Here is a 27,971-nt window from a genome sequence, read left to right on the forward strand (position 1 = left end):
AGTGTTCATTTAGAATAATGTTCCAAAATATTCTGATACATCGATAACTGCAGATTTAACCTCAGACAGTGAAATGTGGTTGCGTAACAGAAAAAAGGGACTTTAAATATGAATAACTTAAAAAAAGAAGCGTCTGCATAGTGTTGGAGACATTAACCTTTACGTGTTAATGTGAGACATCACCCTAGGAACTGTCTCGGGAGGCACGCAGGCCCTGGGTGGCCCCTCATCATTCCACCCCCTCAGATGATCCAAGCATGCCACCAGCTCCAATCCATCACGCTGTAGTAACTGTTCACGTGTAGCAGTTACCTGTGTGTGTGTGTGTGTGTGTGTGTGTGTGTGTGTGTGTGTGTGTGTGTGTGTGTGTGTGTGTGTGTGGACGTGTGCTTCCCTGACAGCGTGCGTGTGTCTGGGCTGCTCGGGTTACGTAAGAGGCAGGCAGAGCGGCTCTGGGCGCAGCGGTGCTCCAGCTGCCCGATCCTATCTCTTTAAAAGACACGGAGCTGTTCCGCTCTGCGTGTGTGCGCGTGTGTGCGCGTGTGCATGTGTACGTGTGTTTGGAGGAGAAATTACGAGACAGAGGGCCACTCTGTTGTGGAGGAGGAGGACTGGGCGATCGCAAACACAACACGGACGCTCTTTTCGCTCAGATTCGAGCAGCCGGAGCAGGAGATTCTTCATCTGCGTTTGATTCGGTCCGATTGCGCCTCTCGCGCGTGGATGGGCTCGGCGGGCGCATCTCTCGCCTCTCGACAGGAAATAACGGACAGGGCGGCCTCCTAATATTTATTTATTTCAGCCTATCTGTGCCGCAACGTTGGGAGAAACGTGATCGAGGGATAACAGCGATGGATTAATGGCCGAGTGAATTTTCATTTGAGAGGTAAGAGATTCTGAAAATAAGGCAGATGACATGGGTGCAGCGTGTGTGTGTATGAGAGAGAGAGAGGGAGAGAGAGAGAGAGAGAGTATCCTGGTGATATCTGTGGTTGTGATGGGTGACGGTGTGTTGGGTTATGGCAGCAGCAGCAGCAGCAGCAGCATCCACACTGCGGCTCTGCGCTCCTCCGTGGCGGAGGAGACTGCAGAGGCGTCGGGGTGATGGGCTGAGCGGCTCTGGGTGGTCCAGCTCTTTGTGTTCACGGAGGAATCTGTGGGAGACGAAGCTGATCAGCCGCATCGAGCTGCGGATTATTAACAAACACCATGACGTCAGCGTCTGTCAGTGACGCAACCGCCTTTGGTTCTCATTTGAGCAGCAGTGGGATTTCTTTCTCCTAAAAACAACAACAACAAAAACAACAACAACAAAAAACAGTGACTCAACCTTTTCTCGGGTGTCTTTATTGTGGATCAACACCCTGTAGCTGGGCTCCAGCCACGGCATGAAATGTGTTGTTGTCTTGGACATCATTTCATCACATCCGCCCATCAATAACCCTGTTTGTTTGTTGTTTTTGGGTGAAATATGTGGGAATGCCTTTAGAGTCATGGAGCTTCTGACTAATGCTTGGCAGCACAGCTCACCTTTGAATGTGCGGCCTGCTCAGGTTGTTGAACACGCACCCAGTAGCCCTCACAGTTACCAGTGGAAACAGACAACACATGGCAGTGTAGCTCCACATCCAGGGAGCTGCACACCAGCAGTGTGCTGAAACAACTCATCAACATGTCCTTCTGTAGGAATATGTCACATGATGGAAAAACAACCTGCATTTCAACTGGGCTTCCCAAAGATTAAAGGGATAGTTCACCCAAAAACTGAAAATTCAGACATCATCTAACGGAGATTTTTTGTTCAAAGAAACTGGAGTTTCACAGGAAAAGGTGTTGCAGTAAACTCCCAAGCAATCAACGTGGACGGTGAGACATTTTCAAACATAAACAAAACCTCATAATAAAAGCATGATTGCCTCACGCTGCTCATCTGAAGTCCCCCAAGGGCCCCGGAGCCTCAACAGGTGAAGCTCTTCAGAAAAACGACTCCCTGACACCATGTTGTTAGAGCTCCAGCAGCATTTTGTGGACTTAAAAAACTTTTTTGTCAACCTTCCATAAATGAGGGTGAATTTTCATGTTTGGGTGCTCTTTTCCTTTAATCATGCATCAGAACATTATTGGACCAATGTCATCAATAATTTAATTACCACCAACCAGCTGATGCACAAATTATGGCCCTTTAAAACTCACCGGGGACCTCTGGTGATCCAGCTTCAGTTTGGTTGGTCACTTCTTTGAAACTCCAGAATGCGAGAGGAGTCAGTATCTTCAGCTTGACGCTAATAGCGACTCATAGCAACCAATCACAAAAACATCCATTTACAAGCTCTCAAGGGCATCGTCCGGTATCATTCACGTCTTCTTCCTCAAGCTGTGTGCTCAGTAATCCACAAACACTGATTGGAGATTAAAAAAGTATACACACCAGAACACCTCAGGTTCCACGCCACACCATCAGCTCATGCTAGCGAGATGGTTCAACTGCATGTGCTAGCTGGTGCCTAGATTTGTTGTGGCGGAGGAGCACCACTAGCTTCAAGCTAAATAAACATGGCTGGCTCCTTCTGCATTTTGGAGTCATAAGACATAACACAGCAGTGAAAACAGTCTTCGGGAGCTCAAGAGCTCAACAGTGATCGCCCAACTTGGTGCCAGATGGAGTGACATTCCCTCCAGGCATCGATGAGATGCACCAGGGAATGGAATGGCCATGTGTTGATGCTGACCTTTGACCACCAACATCTCAGGGAATCCGTTCATCCTCGTGTCCAAGTGGGCTTTTGCGCCGATTGTGAATAAAATCTCACCAAGGCATTGTGGAGAAATTACTTTCACAAGAATGTTATTCCATTCACGGCCTGAATCCTTCAAACACTCTGGTTGTTGTACCTTGATGACATCACTCTGCCATTGCGAGGGTTACAGTATTTTTCACTCACTCACTCACTCACTCACTCACTCACTCAGTGACATGAATAACAGCCATCAATTGGGCACAGACACAAAAACCCAAACCAGGATTTTAAACTGTTTAAATCTGGGTTTGTCAGTGACGTAAATGAGCAAAGCCGTCTCTCAGACAGCGGGGGACCACGGTTGTGGCGACTGATAATTGTAGTCTGACTTGACAAAGGGTTAGGAGCTGCAGCTGCTGAGACACTTACAAAAACCAAACAAAAGCACACACGCATTTTACCACTGACTTTTAGCCCTCAGTTTAGTCTCACAGTGGGGAGATAAACCCTGGTGAGTGTTTGTAACATCTCTTGTGTATCTCACATACCTGACAGTCCTGCAGGCTCACAAAGACTACGAGAGGTTCACAATAGATGTCAGAGATGAGAGCCTTCAGGTTCAGAGGAATGTCAGGCTTTGCTCTCTGTCTGGGAAACTAACTGGATGTTGAAAAAGTCCCCACCTGCGTAACAACGAAGTTCGTGCACAAGAACGAGGCCTAATTGTTTCCTGACCAACCATCCATTCCTTTTCTAACCCGCTTATTTGTTGAGGGTTGAACCAGCGACCCTTCGGTCGCTAGACGGCCACTCTACCTCTGAGCCACGCCGCTCCTGTCTGCTGACCTTGAAGGGTAAATTCACTGAATTCTATCACAAGCATATTTCTATACAAAGCTGCCAATCCTAGCAAATTCTTTCAAGTTACATTTTAGTTTCATTGATCCAGAGTTTGCCTTTTAAAAAAATGTTTTTTGGGTTAAATTTTGTCTTAAATTAAATCTTGATTGCACAACATAATGACAGTGGAATAAAGACACCAAATTGGGCCTTGCTGGCACACTTTTTCTGACTGTTGAATTTCACCGTATCCACTGTCACCATCTTAATCGTGCCGTGTCTGTAATTTCATTATAAACGTAAAACAACACAATACCATCCTGGTGATGGGGTTCGGGTTCCTCGTCTTAAGGGCTCCTAATGCATTAATATTTTAAAACCAACAGTTTTATCAGAAGTATGTTACATTAACAAAACTGAAGATTACATAGCTTATTTATTTTCTACAAATGTTTCTCTTGGCCAGTGCCGCACAGTCAGAAAGTTGTGGGTTTGATTCCGCTGGCTGGCTGGACCGTTGTGTGTGGAGTCTGCATGTTCTCTCCGTGCCTGCTCTCTCCGGATGCTCCAGCTTCCTCCCACACACCAAAAACATGCTAGTTTGGTTCACTGGAGACTCTAAATTGCCCGTAGGTGTGAACATGAGTGTGAATGATGGTCCGGCCCTATGTGTGGGCCCTGTGATGGACTGGTGATTGGTCCTTCTCACCCGATGACAGCTGGGATTGGCTCCAGGCCCTGCGACCTCAAACAGGGCAAGTGGTATAGACAATGGATGGATGGATCTTTCTTGGCCAGTAATAGCTCATGCTTACATAACTCTTCATGCATGACCTCAAATTATAAGGCTCAAGTCCAAGTGAAGCCGTGAGACAACACTTTCTCCACGTGAACTCTGCAGGGGGGATGAACTCTTTCATTCCAAAATAAAGTCCCTCAATTGGTGGTTAGTCAGTTCAGTTGGGTTTAGATCTGTTAAGGTCAAGACATGTAATTCCGTATTTTGGTGCTCGTCAGTTTGAGTCATTGTTGTATGGTCACGCAGTACCAAGAAGTTACGGTAACTAACTGACTCCCCGAACTCTTAACCTGACCAGTGTGAGGAAGCCCAGCCGTGGTCCAGACCAGCCTCCCTGCAGAGGAAACTAATTTAGTCCCATTCTTTCAGTCAATACTCAGAGCTTGTGACCAGGTGAGGGTTGGTACCTCAACAGGTAAAGTGACAGTGCGTCAAATTGCCCAAGGCACCAAAGGAGCCACAAACACAACAACAACAACAGGACACAGCATACAAATACCTAGTGATCCCCTTGGCCTGTTGCTGAGGCCGGGGGCATCTGCCAGCCTGGCACCTGCATGACCAGCTGCTGCTAACGCACTCAGATGTGGCGCAGTGATGCACACATGGACCGAAACGGGTTGACTAAGTCATGGAGATGAACCTTTCTGGGTTTTTTGTTGGACGCTCACACACCTTTTCATCCAGCGTGTTGGCTGAGTGAGAGACAGGACATCTACAGGTCTGGTACACTGTTGTGGGAAAGAGGGTCCCCTGTGGTCGGTGTCTCAGGCTCCTAGGTTGAATGGTGTCGGTGAAGGCAGGACAGGTTATACTTGAGAGACGCCCAGCGCTTGGCCAGATTCAACCCTGCCTGTGTCGACTGCAGGGGAAGCTCGCACCCACTTGTCCTTAGTTTTTAATGCTTATGATGCCCAGGAGAGGAGTGTCCACTGGGCGAGGCCCTGGATGCTCAGGGGATTGCTGCCAAAAAGTGTTGTGAAAAGCTGCGAGCGTTCCGATAGAATGGGGACGCCATGTCTTCCCATGCTTTAGTTGTATGAAAATGAATCCCAGAGCTGCAGCTCCCATGCTGGTCCACAGCACCTCGGAGCTCCGCTTCTCTCCTGGCCAGCACAACACTTAACTGCTCTGCTCTTCCTCAGTCCACACATTTACATGTTAAATTATTGTGTTACATGTAGAAACATGAATCTGACTTAAACTGTATTGTCAAATGATACACTAACATTCCTAGAAAATATGCTTAGGAATCAGATTATTCTGGCATGTGTGAGCCTCATTGGGCCTGGCGGTCTACAGTTATCCCCTCGGTCCTGCTACGGCGTCTAACCTGGGAGTCGAGCAGCGAGGGAGGGATCATCATGGCGGGCAAACTTTAGGATGCCTCAGGTTTATTAGCTGATTACCAGTTTCTGCCAGCTCTGATATTATTTCTTCTTATGTTCCACTGATATTATTGAGTCTTGGTCTTTTCCACAAAAGCTGTTGTGTCAGAAATAAGACTTCCCACTATCAGCAGTGATTCAGGGAAACGACACAACTCAGATACCATCAAGTCCACTTCTGTTGATGTCTTGGTCAGCTGTTCTTTAGGAGCAACACGAGTCCACCGTTGGACAGATATGCCGCTACTGCTGGTTATCTTCTGAAATAAGTCACGCCAAAGGTGAACGAGAAGAAAGTCTGACTGCAACTAGTTGTGGGGGGGGGGGGGGGCGTGGTACTACCCTCTGATCGGGGGGCAGATATACTTCGGTGAATAAACTGGTTCTCCATTTATGTACAACAGCGATAATAAACCAAGTTAATGGCAGCTGTTCATGTAAAGTCACCGTCAGGTGTAAGCAAACAAAAGGATTTTTCAGACCCTTAAACCTTTTCCACCCTAAAATACACACACACACACACACACACACACACACACACACACACACACACACACACAATCTATCTACAATATCTGTAAAATGGTTGGAAGTTGACTTTAACTCTTTGTTTTGTCTCTACCACCTCTAACACGCTCAGCTGTTGCATTATTTTGATTAGATTCTGAATGACATCCGAAAAGAACCAAAGTATGTCTGACGAGTCAAAATGTAAAGAGGAGGAAAAGACAAAGATGGACTGAGGAAAGGAAGGATGAACACCAAGCGGAACCCTAATGGTGAACAACTGCCACAACCCCAGAATACAAGCGTTACTGCAATACAAACCACTGATTTAAGGCCTGTCACATCTACTTGTAGCCCACTGTAGAAGATAAAACGCTTTCAGAGTGGGAGCTACGTAGACATTTCAAAAGCAAAATAAATTGGCGAAGTCTTTATGGATATATACATATATATATATATATATATATATATATATATATATATATATATATATATATATATGTATATATATATATATAATTATTCTTTTCTCAGTGGCAGACACCAAACCTGCAGAAGGCCTGTACGCTGAGTGTTGTCGGGGCGTCTAAGTGGTCAGAGGCAGTGGGAGCTGAAGCCTGCAGACAAAGCAGGAGAGCTGCAGCAGAAATGGATGATTTACTGGAATGTTCTGTTCATCTCTCGTGATGCTCGATCCTCACTAATATCATTCCAGGTTATCATGATGTGGTACTGCTTCGCTGACACGGATGAGCCCAGTGGGGAAGACAGTGGCAATGTCTGTCATCAATGATTAATTGTAGCATCAGACTGATTGATTTAACTGTGTGGGTCATGTTGGTCTGCTTCCTGCTCTCTGAGCCATCGCTGTCAAGGGTTCTGAGTCTTCTCCCATCATGCATCTGTGGGTTGTTTGTAAGACCTTCTGAATGGAGTTGAAATGTTGGTTCCTGAGCTGTGACACTTGGAAACCTATGAGTACCGAGTGGTGTAGGAATGAGTCTCAAAACTGATTATAGTTATTTAAATGCTGAGCTTAAGATATTCAAATGTTGTTGGTTTTTTTCATGGGCATGAAATACGTATTTGGATACAGGACTTGTGAACTTTGAAGTTGTTTATGTGTCTTAAAAATGGCGTTTGCTCACAAGTGGCCAAACCAGATGAGAGCGGTTGCTGCAGGCATCACCTTGAAAGCAGCGTCAGCAGCGTGAAGCTGTCAGATCGTGGAGGTGCAGGCAGGAGCAGATGCAGGGGATGAAGTTCTGAGGAACATCTTTGATGAAAGTCACAAAAACAAATACTAACACAACACAGAGAAACTAAATTTTACAGTAACTTACAGCACATGGGAAAAAAACGAGGGAGAGCGAACAGGTCAGCTGAGCAGAGGGTCTGACAATGACTGAAGCACAGCACCAGAGTAAAACACAAACTCAACTAATCCCACTCGAGGGAACGGAGCTGGTTAGGTGGGGAGCACTGGGATCAGAGCTGTGGAGGACCAGGAAAGAACAGCAAACTGACACAAAACGCAAGTGGAATTCAAAACAGAACGGGAATGAACTCCAACCTGTAAACTACGGGAAACACTGAATAACGAAGGTCTTTACTGAGCTCGTCCGCATCCAAACTGAAAAGTCCAAAACCAACTCAGGGTGTCGCTTGTTGGTAGGTGAACGTTCGCGTGGGTCGTCCCAGTTCCACCGCTGAGACATGAAGTGGCCTCTGGTTGAGGGGCCTCATGACGACGTCAACTTCAGGCGTGGGGCCTCCGGGGACATCGGCAGCTCAGCTGGACTGTACCACAACCACATCTGACAAGACGCTAACTCTGTTTTATAGGTTGTTGGTGAGCATGCTCACATGCCCACTCATAAACAAATAATCATCATATTTATCTTATTAAGCGGTCATGTGACCAGCTGTGGCCGATATTATTTTTTACTGGATTATGGGACATCTGATTGAAACTCAAGAAACTGTGCAGTTTTCCATTGTATTCTGTGCATATAAACAGGTTAATCTGATTTGTTGGAATCTTTAATCTGAGCAGACGTGCTGCCGTCGGCGTCGGCATCAGCCTCGCCACGTCGAGGAGATGTTTTGGGAATGGTAAATGTGAGTTTTGCATCATTTACTCAGAGAAGTGCCTGGATCATACAAATCAGGTTTTTACAGCTATTACATTGTTTAAATACATGTAAACGCATCAAATCAGATTATTGCCATTAACGGATTATCGACAGTTATGGATTATTGACATTCATCGGATTACTGTGGGCATTCGTTTACACATTCATTTATTCACGTCCGCTCAGGGACTACAGATGACATCATGCTGTTAATCAACTCTGCTGCACTGTCACTGAAGTGGCAACTGAAATGCTGAGCAAAGGAGGTCTCCTGGAGTGCGTTGAGCTGCGGGTTCACGGTAAACGGATGAAGCGACACCTCAACCTGTGGACAATCAGAACAGTCACACCAACGGGACTCAAACACACAATAACCCCCCCCCCCCCCCCCCCCAAAAAAAAAGAATTCAACCTTGAGCATTGAACTTTTCAAGTCAAGAAAAATCAAAAGATGAATGGAAAGATGGATGCCTATGAACAGGTTATCCAAATATGTTGGCATGGCATCCAAAAAAAGAAAAAAGCAACACATTCTGAGAAATCATTTGATTTTTCCTCCACACTTAATGGTTGATTTCCCACCTAAACTAACGATGAAATAAATGCTGTGCATCAGATAAAAAAAAAAATGGTTGCAGGAATCCAGGGGATGTTACAAATTCTTCCCACAACTGCAGGAAACAAATGATCCAGCCTGAGTTCACCGCGGCTGTTGACTGTTGTTGCTGACTCGGGAGGGGAGACGAGTGACTGGGTTGGCGTGAGGAGAGGGTTGATGTGGCGGCAGCGGCTCGGGTCCACTAACGTTACTAACATTGTGACCTGACGTCGCTCAGTTGGTGCTGAGCTTGAAAAACTTAGCAGAGCAACAAAACAAAAAAAAATAGAACTGAAACTCCGTCGCTGTCCTCCAGGCTGCTTTTACCACAGCTGCCAGATTGTAGGGAAGCCCAGGATGCATCACTGTGGTGCCGTGGCTACGATCGTGATGATAATGATGATGCACTACAAACAAAAAAAACCAGGAAATTCTTGTGGAGTCATGATGAGAAAGTGACCAATCGGCTTCTTGAAAGGAGTTTACCTGAGTTTAAAAATCCCTCCTACTGTGTACGTGGGTTTCTGCAGAAGCAAAAAGGTAGAGAACCCTCGCTGAAGGTTTTTTTGTGTTTGAGCTGAATCCCTTTGAGGAGAGGTGCACTTCACTGCAAAGACGCTGAACGCCTCTGACTCTTGTGTTATCATGACTGAATCTGAGCGGTGCAGCAGGTTATTCAGGACAAAGTCTCATTACAAACAAACCAGGATAAGAGATGAGAATGAAGGCTCGCCTACTGAGGATCTGAAGTAAAGTACCTCAAATATCTTAAGACAAGCGAGCCTCTCCACTTCTCCTCACACTTCAGCGCACCTCTACAAACAGTACATCAAATCTCTCGCTGTAAGTTCTCGGGGGAGAATCCAGAAGTATCCACTGAAGAGTTGTAGTACAAAGACACCAGGCAGGCGAGAGCAGGTGTGGAGGGACTCGTGGCTGGAAAATGAGCTTCAGGAGGTCCATTTCCTTCAAAATTGTCAGGGATTTGTTTTTTCAGTTTTTGCCCTTCTGACCATGTTGACATTACAGTTTACCTGCATCAAATATGGAGGAGCAATTAGAGAAGCATCCGTTTTTACCAGCTCTGCCTCCTGACTTTGACTGCTGCCTCTGTTTTTTGTTGGATCTGAATTCTTTTTATATTTGTTAAAGGGATAACTTCACCAAAAGAGTGGTTTGTTGTTTTGGGGTTATTTTTGCCTTTGAAGTGCTCACAAGTAGGTGACTTTAGCTCACAGAGACACTGCTCCCCCTTGGCTCCAACTCCAGAATGGACAAAGAGCCAGCTGTGCATGTCAGGACCAAGCTAAAGGCAACTGATGCTCAAAAATGTCAGGTTACAATTTCTTAAAGGCATCGCCTGCTATAATCCAAGAGTTGGTTTCACAGCCGCATGCTCAGTGATCCACAAACACTTGGATTTGAGCTAAAAAAACAAGCAACAAATTGTAACCCTTCAAGTTCAGCGTTTGTTTAGGCTGTTGTTAGCTTCAAGCTAAATCTATGTGGCTAACACTTTCTGACTCCTGGAGCCACAAATAGGTGACACAGGAGGGACAAACATTCTTTCTGAGCTCAAGGCACCCATTTGTGAGTAACTGAAAGACAAAATACAGTTTATGGGTGATTATTGAGGAATCATTATTATCACTGAAAGGATTCTGGGTTTTTATTTTGTCTTTTGGAGTGAAGTATGACGCTGTGGTAGAAACTCTGACACTTTTATGTGAACATGCTCACAACGAGACCAACGTTATTTAGCAAATTCTTTTGTCCAAACCAACTTACAAAAGCATCTTTTGCATAACGTGAAAGCAAAAAAAAAAGAAGAAGAAGAAGAAGAACCACCTTTGTGTTGCTGCTTATCCAGTATTGTGATTGCTTGTGATTCTCACCAGCTCACTTTAAGATGACCTTGATACGCTGACGCTGCTTCATGATCCAGTTGTGTTACCAAAAAAGAAGGAGTGGGCATAAAGGGTGAAGTGGCCAGCATCTACTGATGTAACTGGAGAGCACAGAACAGCTCTGCTGCACCGCCGCCCTCAGCTTCGCTGCTCAAAACCTGTACCTGTACAGAATACCTGTACAAGGAAATGGACGAAGAGCTGTCATGTCAGTTATGAGGAGGCAAACAAAGGGCTTGTCCCTCCCTCTGTGGTATTTTACCGATGACAATGTGAAGAGGGAAAAAATAAACAGCCACAGGGAAAAAATGTCGCCACCACCCAGCCCTAGGAAGAGGGGGGCCAAGAGAAGAGGTGCCAGAGATAAAGAGAGAAAGGTCAGCAGATGGTGTGCTGTGCAGCGGGCCTGTGCGTGAGTAGCACAAGCACGTAGTTGTTCTTTCTGAGATGAGACTCACAGTCTCACCAACAGACGTGAACACCTGTACATCATCGTTTCCAGCATCAAGCAGAAAGTCATCAAACACGAGCTTATGAAGTGTGTTTGATGAGATAATCACCACACAAACATCCCTTTTATGGTTTTTGAAGTGGAAATGTAATTGTTGGAGGTGCACAGCTGAAGGTTGAAGGAAATACACCACCAACGCATGACTTTAGCACCAAAACAACCTGCCCGGCACTCTTTTTTAATTCTTCTGTCTTTTGATTCTGTGTAACGTCTGCAGTAATCTCTGGAGTTTTTGTAGTTTGTCAGCGCCAATTTCCAGAGACATATTGTAAAGGATTAGAAACCTATCCATCTTCTACACCGCTTATCCTGTTAAGGGTGAGGGGGTGGAGCCTATCCCAGCTGACATTGGGTGAGAGGCGGGGTTCACCCTGGACGGGTCGCCAGTCTGTTGCAGGGCCATCAGGAGCAATGAGGGGTTCAGTATCTTGCTCAAGGACACTTGGACATGGTCACCAAGGGGAGGGAGGATCGAACCAGCGACCCTTCGGTTGCTGGACGGCCTCTCTATCACTGAGCCATGCCGCCCCAGATTAGAAATTAGGGCTGCACGATATTGGAAAAAACTGAATTGTGATTTTTTTTTTTTAACCCTGCGATATACACAGTATTGCGATTTGAAAAAAACAGGAAATAGGAAATGAAAAAGGAATTTTCACCAGATGACCTGAATAGCACTTCATGTTAAGCTGCACTGAAGTGGAACGTCAGACTGACGTAGAGCTCCGTTGTCCGACTGGACCACAAGTCCATCGTCGCTGAATAACCCTCCACATCTCACAGCTCTGTTCGAACTTCTGCCTTGCATTTTTGTACAGCTCCAGGCCAACAACTTGAGAAAAAAATATCATACCGTTTGTCAAGCGAGCTGATCGTTTTTTTTTTTTAAAACTATCTTTGGAGACGGTATAAAAGTGTATCGTGTCTGTAGCCAGTTGAAACGTGACGGCATCCGTTATTTCTTTCTTCCGTTGGGAACCTCCATCATACGGTGTAACGCTTACAAAGGCTTCTGAAATGTTTTTTTTTTTGTTTTGGTCCACATTCAGATCTGGCTTTGCATTCGTCGTGCTGAGCTGTGTGGTGCCAACGTAAATGGTCAAACAAATTAGTTGTGTTACCTCTCGCTGTGCCAGGAGGTGCAAGGCACTGTCGCCACAGAACACGCTTGGTTAATATCATCCTTCTTGTAGCCGAAATAATTCCAGATAACTGTCGCTTTTCTTTTTGGCACCAAGTCTTTGTTTTCGGTGATTTCCTCTTGTTCGGTGCTTATTTTTCAAAGTGTTACCAGCGACTCACTCCATATGCAGGGGAGTGGTCTGCTTGGCAAACTGATCAAAAGCGATTGCGACTGGTGGATTGCTGCGTGCGGTGTGTGTCATGTACCCTTGAAATTAGACAAGAACGCGTTAAGTTCATTTGCCTCCTACATCGTATGGCCTGCAATGTGACTATCAGGCACACGTACATTGTGATAACGATATATCATGCAGCTCTATTAGAAATCCATCCATCCATCCATTTTCTACCTCTACCTTGCTGGGGGGTGGGGTGGGAGGTGGAGCCTATCCCAGCAGCCTTCCCCCTGGACAGGTCACCAGTCCATGGCAGGGCCAACACATAGAGACAGACAACCATTGGCTCTCCCAGCCACACCTACGGTCAATTTAGAGTCTGGATTAACCTGGTCCCTCTTGATGTCTTTGGACTGTGGAGGAAGCTGGAGTACCAGAGAGAACCCAGCAGGAACAGGGAGAACATGGAGACTCACACAGAAAGACCCCGTACTGCAGCCGGGGCTCCACCCACAACCTTCTTGCTGGGGGGCCACAGTGAGGACCACTGCTCCACCGGGCTGCCCAGCTTTGCACATTGCCCAATTAGAAATCCATAATTTTAATTTTTACTGATATATTTTTTCTGTTGAACAAAACATAAAAACAGTTGAAGCTAATGCGAACCACATCAGCTTAAGTTTCAGCTGAAAACCCATCCAAACATGGCCACTGAGAGGAGTGAGCAGGATGTTCAACGAGGTCTTTCCGTGTTTTCAGACTCATTCCTAAACTACAGTGGTGTTAGGGGTGCGAGGAGTTAACAGCGTCTGAGCACACAAGGGTGCACGACAGCCTGAAAGGGTGGAGGCGCCCAGGAGGTGTGTTGGGGTTTGGCATCTGTCCTTGCATCACAGATAGGGAGCAGCACCCTGATGTGACGCCATGCAGACGTTGTTCCCGATGCCTTGTGATTCAATTTCACCCGTTGTGTTTTCTTTTCCCGTCAGTGTGTTTTCCTCCATGTGCAGCACGCCAAGCCTCAGGTTTAGCACGTCCCTGTCTCAGAGACGATCAACATATACCGAAGTGTGGAACGTCATTTGTTGAAACAGTGTTTTACTTTCAGAGATATATTGTAAAGCAATATAGTACATATGTAGTGGTAACAGCTGTGAGCTGGAGCCATGACGTGTCTGTCCCATTCTTGTTGTCTCGCGATATCTCTGGAACACCACGAAGGACTTTCTTTAAGTTTGGCTCAGCTGTCCATTGTTACTCGATCATCAAACTATTTTGGAAAGAATTTGTTGGTCAAAGGTCAAGGTCACTTTGACAGGTAGACTTTGCAGTGGCATTTAACCGCAGTCCTGTGTTCCCAGTGTAATTTTTCAAACATCTGTTTTGTAGGTGCTGGTTATTGTGGTCCTCCTGGATAGCAATGGTTCAGTAACAGTAGTAGTCGATTCTATTGTTCATCACAACCCAGGACCATACGAACGCTTGTCTGAAGTCAAAGACCGTGATGCACACTCCAAAACTGAGTCAGCAGTCTTGTACCCTTCAGTTCACTTCGAATCCTTTCTGTTCTTGGGTATTTACTTTTGGCCTCCTGAAGTCAAGTCAGTTTTATTTGTACGGCATCAAACCCCAACCAAAGTTCTGTCCTGACTCTGTCCAAGTAGAGCTGGTCCAGCACTTCACTCCTTCAGTGAACCTCCACCCAACAATTCTCCATCAGCAAGCACATCCTGCAACAGCAGCCACCAGAACCTTCCTTTACCAGCAGGAAGGTGGAGCAGATCCAGGATCAGTGGGGACGGAGAGAGAGCAGGAGAGCAAGACAGAGACAAAGACAGAGAATGGAGGAAGACAGAAAGACAGTAGGAAAGAGGGACAGAGATAAAGAGAGAGTAGAAAGGAGGAGAGACTGATGGACAGACAGGGACGTGAGCAGGTGGAGCTACGGGTGGCAGCTGGAGCCTCTTGAGGGGAGAAGAAGAGGACTTAGTAACACGTATGAGGACAGGAGGAGTAGAGAGAAGCCCAGTGCATCATGGGAGATCCCAGCAGTCTGAGCCTGTAGCAGCAGATCTGAGGGCCAGCCTAAGCAGTCCTGACTATAAGCCTGATCAACAAGGAGGTCTTAAGTCTGCTCTTAAACCTAGAGAGGGGGTCTGGGTCCTGGACTGAAACTGGGAGACGGTTCCACAGGAGGGGAGCCTGATAGCTGAAGGCTCTGGCTCCATTCTACTGTTAGAACTCTAGGAACCAGCAGGAACCCTGCATCCTGGGAGTGAAGGGTTCTAGCTGGATCATAGGGGACTATGAGCTCTGTCAGGGATGAAGGAGCCTGACTGTTGAGGACTTTGATGGTAGAAGAAGAATTTTGAATTCTGTTCTGAAGACCAATATTGTTCTTTTGAGGCAACAGCAGTACGTTTGAGGAAACTCTCTCACTCCCAAAACTGGACAGAACGATTATTGTCTTGTGTATCTATTTTAGAGTGAGGCTGTAACATGAGGTGGAATTTGTTGTCTGACCAGAAGCTCACTTTTCCCCTTTTTAAACTCAAAATCCCGTTTGTTAATTTAAGGGTGTATTGTCTGATTCATGGCGTTACATTTTAAGTGTCCTCAAGCAAGATTCTGAACTTCAAAAAGAGAAACGTAACAATATCGGCCCAGCTGATGTTAGTTTAGTTACAATGTGGACACAAGTGGGGATCCTGGAGGTGAATCCAGCCTCAGCAACAGTTCCATGAATCATGGAAGTCAGGGTGACTAAGGGAAGTGCAACTAAGTGATTCATCAGCTCGGTGTCACAGCGTGTGTGCTTTGCCCCGCAACCAAGGTCTTTTGCAGCGATCACCTCTGTGTTCTTGTGGCGCTCCGTGACCCAAGGCACTGTGGGATAAACACAGTAATGGCGTTCTTTAACACAGTCTTGTTATGCTCGGTTGAGCTATACTCAGAGGAGAGGAGATGATGACGAAGACTGCTGGATGAGTTCAAAGCAGAGTGTGAAACGGAGTGGGCTCCAAGTGTCTGCAGGGATATCCTCCAGCGCCCAGTCAGCAGCTTTCATGAAATGATTGAATGTATACGAGACGTAATGATAAATGTATCACAGGATGCAATTTTACTTGACAATAAATCATGTCAGAAAAGAAAGTGGAAGTGGGTGGTTATTATCTCAACAATCGTTCAGCTGGCGATCAACGTCAAGCTTGGCGTGTGCATTCCTGCCACTTCTCGGAAATGCAGTGTCTAGTTTGACCTACTGGGGTTTGAGGGTCTAGGCCCTAGGGTCAGACCCTAGACTCTAGGGTCTCATGTCACAAGACTTTTGAGATGACGGACTGAGTGGACAGATTCTGACCGACCGAAGACACGATTTTGGAAAGCTTTGATTCTGTGTTTCATGTGTCGATCAAATCAGAGATCAAAGACGAGAGCTCGTTGGACAGAATTCCACATTGGCTGAGATTAAAGTCAGAGATCAAAGTCAAAGTTGATCAGGGAACGCCACACAGTCCATGGCCTCGCCCCTCCATCAACAAGTAATGCAAGAGCTTCAGTTTTTAGGCATGTAGTCGCAATTTCAGTCGCGTGTTAGAGATCAAAGTTAGAGATCCAAGTAACAGCCCAGAGATCAAAGTGACGACTCTGATATTTGTCACGGAAATTTTGTGAGGTCTCACAACCCCTGAGCCCTGAAACAAAGTACGCTACGGCAGGCTGTCATTGAAATACATAAAGTGCAACATTTTACACGGTGAAAAGAATTTTAGACAATCCAAGTAATCGTATAATTTTTGTTGAAGTGTGGCATCGATTGCAGCATCCCTGTGATTAAACAATAAATGTGCAAGATTACGGATGAAATGACTCCTGTGTGAGTCAGGCTCCTAACAAGAGCTGTTCGTTATCGGCCTCATTACCAGTTAAACCATATTTATTCCTCGCTGAGGGAATTGGATCCCTCACACAGCACCGATCACTGTTTTGCCGGGACATTCGGACCAAGTGCTGAATCATGATTACAAGAACTGCTGCTCGTGTCTTGGGAGTCGGATCTGCTGGAGGCTTTGAATTATTCTCATTTTAATTAGGGAGACGGCCACGTTATTTGTCCGTGACACGTGCAGCAAGACACATGTAACGCTTGCATTGTGTTTGTGCACTCCAGGAAACAAGGTTCTCTTGAAGGAAATAGGCTGACTGAACGGCACGGCTTGATGAGGATGACAGTTAAATTATCAAGTGATGGATGTCTTAGTGTTGCTTGTGGAGGATCCCGGGCGTCAGAGCGGGCCTGTGCTTCAGGATCTCTTCCCCCTGACAGAGGCGGCACACAGCCACATGATGTAGGGTGGTAAATATCGATTGTGCTGTAGCTACACATTCGCTATTCTCAGATGAAAGGACGTCTTTCTCATTTGAACCTGGGCTGTCACGTTCCTCAGCTGCTGTGCGATGGGACTCCTCCTAAAGGCTTCGTAGGCTTCATCGGCTCGAGCTGACAACGTTATTGTATCATGTAATGGAGAAACCTCAGTGATACCGCAGGGGAGGCAGAGCCAGGCTCCATCTGCTCAGGGAGCGACTACAAAATACATGACATTGATCAAACGTGAAATACTAAAAGATGAGGCCTTATAGTTAAAAAAAATGCTCTCAGTACTTAATTGGCAATATGTGTAGATGAGTCGATGTGAGCGTTCATGGATGTAGCGGGCGATGGCAGCACAGCTGGTTGTTTCAGTTGAGTGGGGCTGAAGAATGCTGTTGTGAGTGAAGCCCTATAGTCGGGGTGTTACGTAACTGATGGGTTTTGAGCCTGTGAGCTCTCCTCCTGCTGCTGACACAGTGAGATGGCACAGAATAGGCTGGATGAGGCCATTGGCTCCAGCAGATCATTTACACTCTGATGTGTTTTTGCTTTCACTTGAACATCCAGCTGATTGAAACATCATGCTGATGGATACGGCTTTTCTTTATTATCTTTGTTTCATCTTTGTTTGATCAGATCTGTCACGAGGTATCATGAGCTCATGGTTGTTCCCTCCTGCCTCCCTTACAGTTGACTCCAGAATGCAGAAAGAACTGGCCATACATGCACTTTGACTATTGTGTTTATCATGAGTGTAAATACATCTTCTGTGCCAAGTTTCAAGTCAATCAGACTTTGTGTTTAAGAGTCGGAAAAAGTTGATTTCACAATTTTCACGATTTTGCGGAAAAAAATGTATCTGCCTAAATGGGCGTGGCCTATCACATGCAGTTCAGCTCAAACTTGAGCAAAAGTGTGGATTTTAGGGCTCAACTATGTAATATTCTATGTGTAATAGTTGCTAGTAATATATATATATATATAAATATTATATATATATATACACATACATATATAGATAGATAGATAGATAGATAGATAGATAGATAGATAGAAAGATGATAGATAGATATCCATCCATTTTTTCCACTTATCCTGATTAAGGGTCGTGGGGGGCTGGAGCCTATCCCAGCAGCCTTCAAGTGAGAGGCGGGGTCACCCTGGACAGGTCACCAGTCCATGGCAGGGCCAACACATAGAGACAGACAACCATTGGCTCTTCCAGCCACGCCTACGGTCAATTTAGAGTCTGGATTAACCTGGTCCCCTCTTGATGTCTTTGGACTGTGGAGGAAGCTGGAGTACCAGAGAGAACCCAGCAGGAACAGGGAGAACATGGAGACTCACACAGAAAGACCCTGTGCACCAGCCGGGGCTCCACCCACAACCTTCTTGCTGTGAGGGCCACAGTGATGAGCCCTGCTCCACTGTGCAGCCTTATCTATATCTATATCTAGATATAGATATAGATATTTGTGTCTGAGTTACATGCAGTGCTTTGTACTGTTGTCATTACCACTTTTATTGATGGAATAATACAGCAAAAAAGCTGAGGACACTTGGCTCTCTGGCACTCCTGCTAGGAGGAAGCCTCGTTCTGAGCCCCCTTGGGCCTGGACCCCTGTTCACACTTCCAGCTGGACGTTAGTTTGACACTTTGCTGAATGAGCATGGATGAGCACAAGAGAGTTGGTTCAACTAATGCACCAGCTGGCTGACTTTGCTGCTACCATGAACAAGCATTGGACCTTATGGGTTCTAGATTGTTTGTTTTTTTCAAACTAAAATGAATATGTTTGTGGATTACTGAGCAAACAGTAGGATGAAGAACATGGATTATACAGATGATGCACTTGAGAGGTTGTTAATCTTTTCAGGCAGATTTGCATTAGTGGGCATTCGCCATTAGCTTCAAGCTAACGATGATTAGCTGGCTTTTTCTGCATGCAGGAGTCACAAAGTAGAAATGCAGGTGGGGGGGGGGGGGCATAACTGTGAGTCCAAGACACCTATTTGTGAGTACTTCAAAGGCAAAAGATGACGAATAACTTTACCTCAAGTTGCACCGAGCAGATTTACTCTACAAAATGTTTCCCTCCCAGTCCTGATCATCAGATTGCAGCTGCGAAGGAGCTGGTGCAATAATGTGAAATATATGAAACTTGACATGACATATAGGTGAACGTGAATGGGGATAGGCTGAACCCACTGTAGCTGAGAACTGAGCAAACTCAGTGGCAGATGTACAAACATGTCCGTCATAATTAGCTGCATGAACCACGCAAACTGATCATGCATTCTGCCTGTTGCAGGAGTGGTTCTGTCACCCAGAGAGCGTCTCCACGCAGGCTGGGGGATGTACGGCAGTCTTTGGCTTTACCGGGTGACAAAACATGATTCTGAGTAGACAATTAAACAAGCAACGGGAGACACTGCCTGCCTCCACTGGCATAAAACGATCACGAATACTTTTGTAGTGTTGGATGTATAAAACAAACGAAACAGTTAGAGAGTCACAGAATATGCTGACAAGCCACAGTTTCCTGCTGAACTGAAAATATGAAAAACAAGCAGACATCCTGCTTGCATCATCACAACACAGGAGATTGTTCTGTATCACGGATGGTGTGATGCTCTCTGTCAGGTTAAAAATAAAAATAAAATGCTAGAAGAGGTTGCAAAATGGGGCGGCACGGTGGAGCAGTGGTCAGCACTGTGGCCTCACAGCAAGAAGGTTCTGGGTTCGAGCCCCGTCTCGCTGAATTTAGATTTCTTTTAATGTCCATCAGTGGTTCAAGGATTCAATTCAGATCAGGTAAAGCAGAACCGGTGTGGAACGGAGTGAACTGTTGCACTCCTCTAATGGCCAGTTGAGGAGCAGAGAACATGTCAGATTGTATGGACGTTTTAAAGAAAACGGTTTTACCGCACACGTGATTTATTGTGTCAGAAGTTTCACAGAAATCACTGGTGTCAGGTTTTCTTCAGTACAGCATGAAATTCATTAAATAGTGTGGATAAAACATTTTTAGAGAATTAAAGAAATGCTAAAGTTCTATTTTTGTGTTTGTGGATTTTTTTTTTTTTTTCAAAGTCGGTCCTATGCTGCGTATTACTATACAAGCAGTGCTCTTTGTGACGCTCTCAGGTCAGTTACTGCATCTCTCATAAGGCATTTTCAGATCCCTGACATCGGTTAAATCATTTCCCAGTCAAACATTGTTTCTCATCCTATTAGCATTTGAAAATGATCTGTTTGACACTTCTAAATCAGTAGTTGGAACACGGAGAACCGCATCTCGGAATGTAATGCACACCCATCATGTTCTGCTGCTCTTCTCATGCCAGAATTAAGTCATGCACGTCACCTCACAAGAGCTGATTATCACCTCTGACTCGCTAGTTTTCATGTAACTTTATTTCACTGGTGTTCTGATCTCAGTTTAAACAGTTTGAATAGATTCTGATGGCAGAAGTGAATAAAAATGGACAAAAACCTATCAAAACTCCCAAGTGATCATCGACCAGCCCTGCACTGACACCCGTTTATATGTTCTGGCTCCATCATAGTTCCAAGTCCTAAAATGTTCATTACTTCATGTTCTTGATGACGATGCAGCATGACACTTGATGTGGATGTGGAGAATTTGTCTCCAGGAAATGAGCTTGTCTCAAGCTGTCCACAGTAAATGGACGCAGGAGAGTGTTACCTATACTTGTTCAGCCACAGTACTGGTGGAAAACAAAATGTGTGATTGTTTTGTAGTAATGTTGTTATCGTTCCAAAGTAGTTCATGCTCCTTGCTAAGCCTCATCTTTCCCTGTGATTAAAAGTATCAACGCTGTCATTTTTGTCAAAGTTGGAGAAGTCCTCTTCATCTTCTTCATCTTTCTCCGTGATTGAAAGGGTTCTCTCTTCTTTCCCCAGGTTCCCGATGTTGAACATGTCCACCCCCAGTGAGCTGAAGTCTCCCTGCGTGACTCGCAACGGTATGGTGAAGTTGCCCCCCAGCCAACCCAACTGTCTGGGCAGCGCAAGTATCACCAAAGGCACACCCGCTGCCAAGAACCGTCTGTGCCAGTCCTCCTCGGTGCCCTCCATCCTGCCTCCTCCCCCGTCCTCCCTGCCCTACCACCACCACCACCACCTGGACAGCACAGGCATGCCACATTCAGCAGCCTCTCTCTTGTGTACTGATCTGGAGCCTGGGAAGCCTCTGGTGGGTCTGAAGCCGTCCCTTCGTCAACTACCCCCCCTGACTCTACCCAAACCCATACTGCTGGAGCGCCAGCTTGTCCTGGATGAGAAGCTGCTCAACCGGCTGCTCTGGTACTTCACCACAGCTGAAAAATGTGTGCTGGCACAGGTGTGCAAGACATGGCGCAAAGTGTTGTACCAGCCCAAGTTCTGGGAGGGCGTGACACCCATCTTACATGCCAAGGAGCTTTATACCCTGCTGCCCAACGGGGAGAAGGAGTTTGTCAGTCTGCAAGCCTTTGCACTGCGTGGCTTCCAGTCTTTCTGCTTAGTGGGTGTGTCAGACCTGGACATTTGTGAGTTCATTGATAACTACCCGCTCTCCAAGAAAGGCGTACGCTCAGTCAGCCTCAAGAGGTCCACCATCACAGACGCTGGGTTGGAGGTGAGTCTGGAGGTGCTGGGATAAACTAAAAAGAATGTTAGTTGAAGATGAATTTGCTTGTGACGCCTGGGAAATGAGTCAAAAAATGTTTCTGTTTCTCTTTGTATATAACATTGGATGTTATTTTGTCAAGAAGCAGAGGTCACGTGCTTACCATGGGGCTGGAGGACAAGGAAATGACATTTAGCGTTATTAGATCATGTGTTTCTGAGGTGCCACAAATAAGACCTTCCCAAATTTATAATAAATAATTTGTTTATGAAGCCTCGGTGATAACTGGAGGTTTGTGGTGTGAAAACGAATTGCACAAAAGCATTTAAGCTGAATGATAAATGGTCAAAGCACAGGCCCCTGAGGAACTCCATGAATCATAATTTTTGCAGGCATGGTGGAGTCATTGCTGATGTGATCTGATAAACCCGACGAGTGCAGGTATGATGGTCAGCAGTGTCAAACGCAGCTGAGAGATCTAAATAAACAACAGTTCTCAGTGTGACTTTGTATGATGCACTCAAATAAACTACGGCTGTGCATGAATTCACTAGATTGGTAACAGCTTTCGCCAGGTTTTAAGAGAGAAAGACACAAATGTACATGAACTGTACAGTTCTGACTCTTCTGTATATGTATGGGGCAGCACGGTGGAGCAGTGGTCCTCACTGTGGCCCCCCAGCAAGAAGGTTGTGGGTGGAGCCCCGGCTGGAGCACGGGGTCTTTCTGCGTGAGGTCCATGTTCTCCCTGTTCCTGCTGGGTTCTCTCTGGTACTCCAGCTTCCTCCACAGTCCAAAGACATCAAGAGGGACCAGGTTAATCCAGACTCTAAATTGACCGTAGGCGTGGCTGGGAGAGCCAATGGTTGTCTGTCTCTATGTGTTGGCCCTGCCATGGACTGGTGACCCGTCCAGGGGGAAGGCTGCTGGGATAGGCTCCACCCCCACCACCCTGAACAGGAGAAGAGGGAGAAGATGGATGTGTGGATGGATGGATGGAGACATGGATGGAGAGATGGATGGATGGAGGGATGAATGAATGGAGGGATGGATGGATATGTGTGGCTACCTTTCAGACATGGATTGTTACAAAGCAGCAGCAAAACACTGACATAATGACTCTGTTTTATTAGCTCTGCCTTTGTGCTCTTGTATTCCACTGCCATGAACAAAAGAGGTTTAATGCTGGCAGAGTGTTTCTCAGATGGCTTTTCATACCTGCTAGGCTAGGGTGCTATTCTGGGACGAATGGTTGGTTGCCATGGAGAAAGCTGGAATTGTTGGCAGCATGTTCTATATATGGGCTTTCCTGTTGTGGGGTGCTGATGCGTGCATTACCATTTCATTACAACATGAAACAGAAAGAACTGAAATAGAAACTGAAGATAAAAAAAAAATGTTTTGACAGGATGATATTGTGTTCAACTGTACATGAGACCACAGAGAATATTTAATATAAATTCAGTTCTGACTGTGTTGCTGCTCATTTTCACCTCGCAAAGGCGTCTACCATGGAGAACTTAGTTTCATGATGCGTGGCAAAGTGACTACCATGAAAGTTCTTGTGAAAGAGAAGTGTTTGTTCCCAATGTTGAATACTGAAAGGATGCACTCGTCCTGCTTCGTTTCCAAAAATAAGATTCTGAGACAAAAGAGGAAGAACCAAACCCGATGACAAGGTTAGGATGTCTTTCTACCTAGTGAGCTGAAAACAGTCCAATGAAAATGTCAAGACCAAAGTTGCAGTTGAAAAGCAGTACTGCAGAGCCAGATATGTACAACTTGAGTGTGAGGGCGCAGTATGAATATGTGGGGATCTGTATATTCATTTTAAGAATATCAGTTTATCTACCTAATCTAATTAATAGGTTACTACCTAATTAATTAATCTAAATTAACTGCATTTATCAATTTAACCCATGACAAGCAATTAAAATACCTAAATTAAAATATATCAGAACACTTCTTTTCAACAAAAATGCTCACAAATATGAGCCAAACAGGACCTACAGACCATCTCAGGCCACAGTTCTGCAGCCGCAGGTCCCAACTTTCTGTTTCCATTGTCGTTGACCAAACCACTGAGTGTGTTCAGCGGTGCATGCGGGGTGCTCTTCTTTTAGTTTCTACGGTCTAGACGCAGCTAAGGCAAGTAGCCAGTGGCTATCAGCCATCAAAGGTAGCCAGGACCTCCGTCTGGTGGCCTGAGATGCTCTGTAGGTCACATTTGGCAAGCAGCCACTGGCTACTCACAGCTCTCCGTTTACAAGCCGAATCGATGCCTGGGGCCAAGGGTCAAGGGAGGGATTGATCGTGCACTGGTTTTCTTTGTTACTTTATCTATATTTCATTCATTCATTCATTTGGCTCATCTTATTTACTTGATTCTATATAGTGAACTGTTTTTGGGGAGACGTGGTGGTGAGGGAATTAGCACGGCAAGCCCACCCGCCAACCAGGGGCTCACTGTGTGGAGTTTGCATGTTCTCCCTGTGTTTGCATGAATTCTCTCCACATGCCCAAAACATACATGTGCATTTTTTAAATTTACATGTAAAGATTTCAAATAAATCTCTAAATAGTGCAAAAAGTTTTCAATGCTTTGGGGACGTGGAAAAGTTGGTATTCCGACTAACGAAACGGATGCAGCTTTAGTTGGTTCAGGTTTGACTGGCGCTCCTGTAATTGCATCATCTCTCTGCGCCCTCTTCTTCTTCAGTGGTAGGCAGGAGAATTGTGCCTCCGACTGCTGCGCTGCACCATAAACAAAGAAACCACGTAACACTGAAGAGAATGGAGATGCACATATTCACGTTTTCCCTTGCAGAAGTTTTGAAAATTGACTTAAAATTTACCATAGATTTGCATGTAGACCTGACGAGTGTGAATGCTAGTGAGGAGCAGCTACATGTGTAACGGTTGAGCGCCATGACAATCATGGCGTTTTTGGTGCTTTTACCCTTTCACACATAGTCTGTTCCTGGAATACCTTCCAGGCACCAGAGGTGATTGTAACAGTTCACACATGGAGACATTCCTGTCTTGTGCTTGTTCATTCATGTGTCCTGCAGATATTTGGGGCAAGATGACCTGCGGTGGGCAGTCATATGCCCCTCCCCTTAGAGATGGATTCATAGTGTTAAATCAGTGCAATAAGTTATAGAGTGAGCATGAGTAATCATAGCCTCCACTGCAGCCCACGAAATCTAACTACAGACCACAGCAGCCCCCTCGAAACAACGCTCTTCCTCAGACGTATTTCTACATGCTTCATCTGCAGTCTGAGCTGATTTGGACTTTAAGTTCTTGTCAGCTCATGCACTGCTTATTCCACATCCTTTTAACTCCCAAACTATTTGCTCCATTTCAGCATTGTTAGAAGTTCATGGAGAAACTCAACACATAAGCTGCCAGGTAGTAGGTTAGGAGGGAGCTCCTCATAGACCCAACGCACCCCTGCTAACCAAGCAGAAGACAAGAACGTTCCAGAATGGAGGGAGAATGGGTTTTATTCTGTTATTTTGGAATCAGTTCAATTACTTTTTTTTAACCTCTTTCGTTGCTGCAAACCACAAAACAAAATGGTTCTCCTCTCAACATCCATCCATTTTCTACCTCTTATCCTGTTAAGGGGTGGGGGGGTGGGGGTGGAGCCTATCCCAGCGGCCTTCCCCCTGGACAGGTCACCTGTCCATCTCAGGGCCAGCACATAGAGACAGACAACCATTGGCTCTCCCAGCCACGCCTACGGTCAATTTAGAGTCTGGATTAACCTGGTCCCTCTTGATGTCTTTGGACTGTGGAGGAAGCTGGAGTACCAGAGAGAACCCAGCAGGAACAGGGAGAACATGGAGACTCACACAGATAGACCCCGCGCTCCAGCCGGGGCTCCACCCACAACCTTCTTGCTGGGGGGCCACAGTGTGGACCACTGCACCCCCTCCCAACATTAATGACATTTTTCACTCAGGTACTGTCTAGTCACTGCCTGTGTGTCTATCATGACTTTTTAGAGGCCACATAGAAGACAGAACGTAGTCCCACCCATACAGGAGTGGAAACTCTTCATGTGCTCCACTGACTTGAAATGCAAAAAAAGGCCGAAAAGCTGCTGTTGAGTGGGATGAGCCACCAACATGATGGGGGGGGACTAGTGGATCAGGTGTGAGCATGAGGCTTCAGCAGGACTACACTGATATCAAAGCTGCGGGGAAGCTGACATGCAGTGTAGCAACAGTTTAAAACAAGCATTCTGTCTTTAATAAGTCAGATGTCACTGAAAGTTAAGCTGGCATGCTAAAATACAGCTCACGTCGCCTGAAGCAGGAGTTTCTGCTGAGCGACAAGTTAGTGTTTGAAATGCAGCTTTGCCTCCATCTGCATGTGAGTACGAGTGAAAGACATTGTAGTTTGTTGCAGTTAAGGTAGAAGACCATTATATTAAGGTCAAGGTGCAAAGGTCAAGGAAAACCTCATTATCCCTGAGGGGCAAATGTGACTGCCCACCTCCAGAGTGGCTCCAGAAATAAACTTCCCTTTCAGCTCCTCCACTGACGTGTCAGCAAATTCTTTACATATAGATTTTAACTACAGGAACTAAGATGAGCAGCAAGCAGTTGAACTGGGAACAGAAAATATTAACTTTGAGTCAAAAGCATATCAGGAAAACAGAAAAAAAGGCAAGGCACATAATTTCCTGAAGAGTCCATGAAGTACTCGCCCATAAGGCATTGCAAACAATATTTCCAACCCCGCATTGTTTGAAAAAACTACGTTTTGTGACCTCATGACCATTTTGTTGTTGCTGGCGGGAACTCGTTTAACTTAAGATGGGCACCAGTGACGGGTTTAGTATTTTCCAAGGTAACAGTGCGCCCCAGCAGTAAGAGGTGTAGCTGGAACATGTTTCAGCACGTCAAATAAAGTGCGCCTCCCTTAAAAGAGGGTTAATATCCTCGAAACTTGAGTCTCCTGCAGGAGCAGAGGCCATCGACCTGCTCACTCGTGGTGAGAGTTGACCTTGGGTGGTGATAATCGACTCCTCTGTGGAGGATATAACAAGATTTTACCTTCTGGAATCAAGGTGGGCGGACAGCCATCAGACAAAGACCACTTGGAGGAATAAATATAATGTGACATATAATGTAAATGTACAGTGAGGTTTTAAAAAATCCCAAACAAGGGCAGCCGAAAAAAAGAAAAAGAATTCCTAAGTCTGTTGATCCTTTGCAGCCCATTTAGCTTTCCAACAGCGAATGACCATAATCGTCTGGTGGCAGCTGTCAAATTGGATGTTTCAGCTTCATACTGGCATTTTTATCTTGAAGCCTTCAGCATTTCGGCCCTCAGTTGCATATCATAGGGTAATTACCACTGCGTGTGTGATTCACACAGGTTGTGCTTATATTACAGGTCATGTTGGAGCAAATGCAAGGCCTGATGCATCTGGAACTGTCGGGCTGCAACGACTTCACGGAGGCTGGGCTGTGGTCCAGTCTAAACGCCCGGTTAACCTCTCTTAGTGTCAGTGACTGCATCAATGTGGCAGACGATGCCATCGCTGCTATCTCACAGCTCCTGCCCAACCTGTCAGAGTTGAGCCTGCAGGCCTACCACGTGACGGACACAGCCATGGCCTACTTCACCGCTAAGCAGGTAGGAGTCGGCGCCAAGGGCAGACATGTTATGGTCATGAGGCGTTTGTCTGTCAGCAGGAAAACTCTGAGGCGGGTTTTGCTAAACTTGGTGGAGACTGTGGTGTAGATCAACTCAAACCTGGTTTGTTTACTTATTTAGTTTGTAGAATTGGGACAGGACACATGAATCAAGATCTCACTAATATCACTAAATTCCCTCAGTAGTCCTACGGCCGGTACCATGAAAATCCGTTCTACAGGACATGGCACAACCGAGCCCTACAAACGGGCTCTCGTGTGCCCTCTGGTTTGCAGTCTTGCAGTAACCTCATTATTCATAAACGCTATGGACAAGAATATTTTCTTTTTAGATTTAGGATGCCCTCATATGAAGATTCCACAACAAATGTCAGCTCGTGGTTTGGTCTTTAGGGTGCGAGGACTCTGTTCTCATTCACGAGGGCTTTGTTCATTATTTATCCCGCAAACAGAGTGGAGCATTTAGCTGCTGAGGAGAGGAGAGACCAGGAGCCTCGTGGGTCCTGCATCCCCCCCACAGTGACACTCAAGTCCTGATATCCAGCACCAAACTGACTCAGTGCTGA

General features: G+C 45.8%; 1 protein-coding gene across 1 annotated transcript in view; it reads left to right on the forward strand.

Annotated features, from left to right (window-relative positions):
- The first annotated feature begins 436 nt into the window (after positions 1 to 436).
- Positions 437 to 27,971, forward strand: part of fbxl16 (F-box and leucine-rich repeat protein 16) — a 39,177-nt gene continuing 11,642 nt past the window's right edge. Inside the window, exons 1-3 of the mRNA XM_086185629.1 lie at positions 437 to 886; positions 21,025 to 21,739; positions 27,143 to 27,385. Coding sequence (XP_086041755.1) covers positions 21,032 to 21,739; positions 27,143 to 27,385 — 951 coding nt within the window. The 5' untranslated portion in view covers positions 437 to 886; positions 21,025 to 21,031. The remainder of the gene's footprint in view (positions 887 to 21,024; positions 21,740 to 27,142; positions 27,386 to 27,971) is intronic.

Source organism: Aulostomus chinensis, chromosome 18, assembly GCF_037954235.1.
Source record: "Aulostomus chinensis isolate RoL2024-O1b breed Wild chromosome 18, RoL_Achi_v1.0, whole genome shotgun sequence".
Classification (NCBI taxonomy): Eukaryota; Metazoa; Chordata; class Actinopteri; order Syngnathiformes; family Aulostomidae; genus Aulostomus; species Aulostomus chinensis.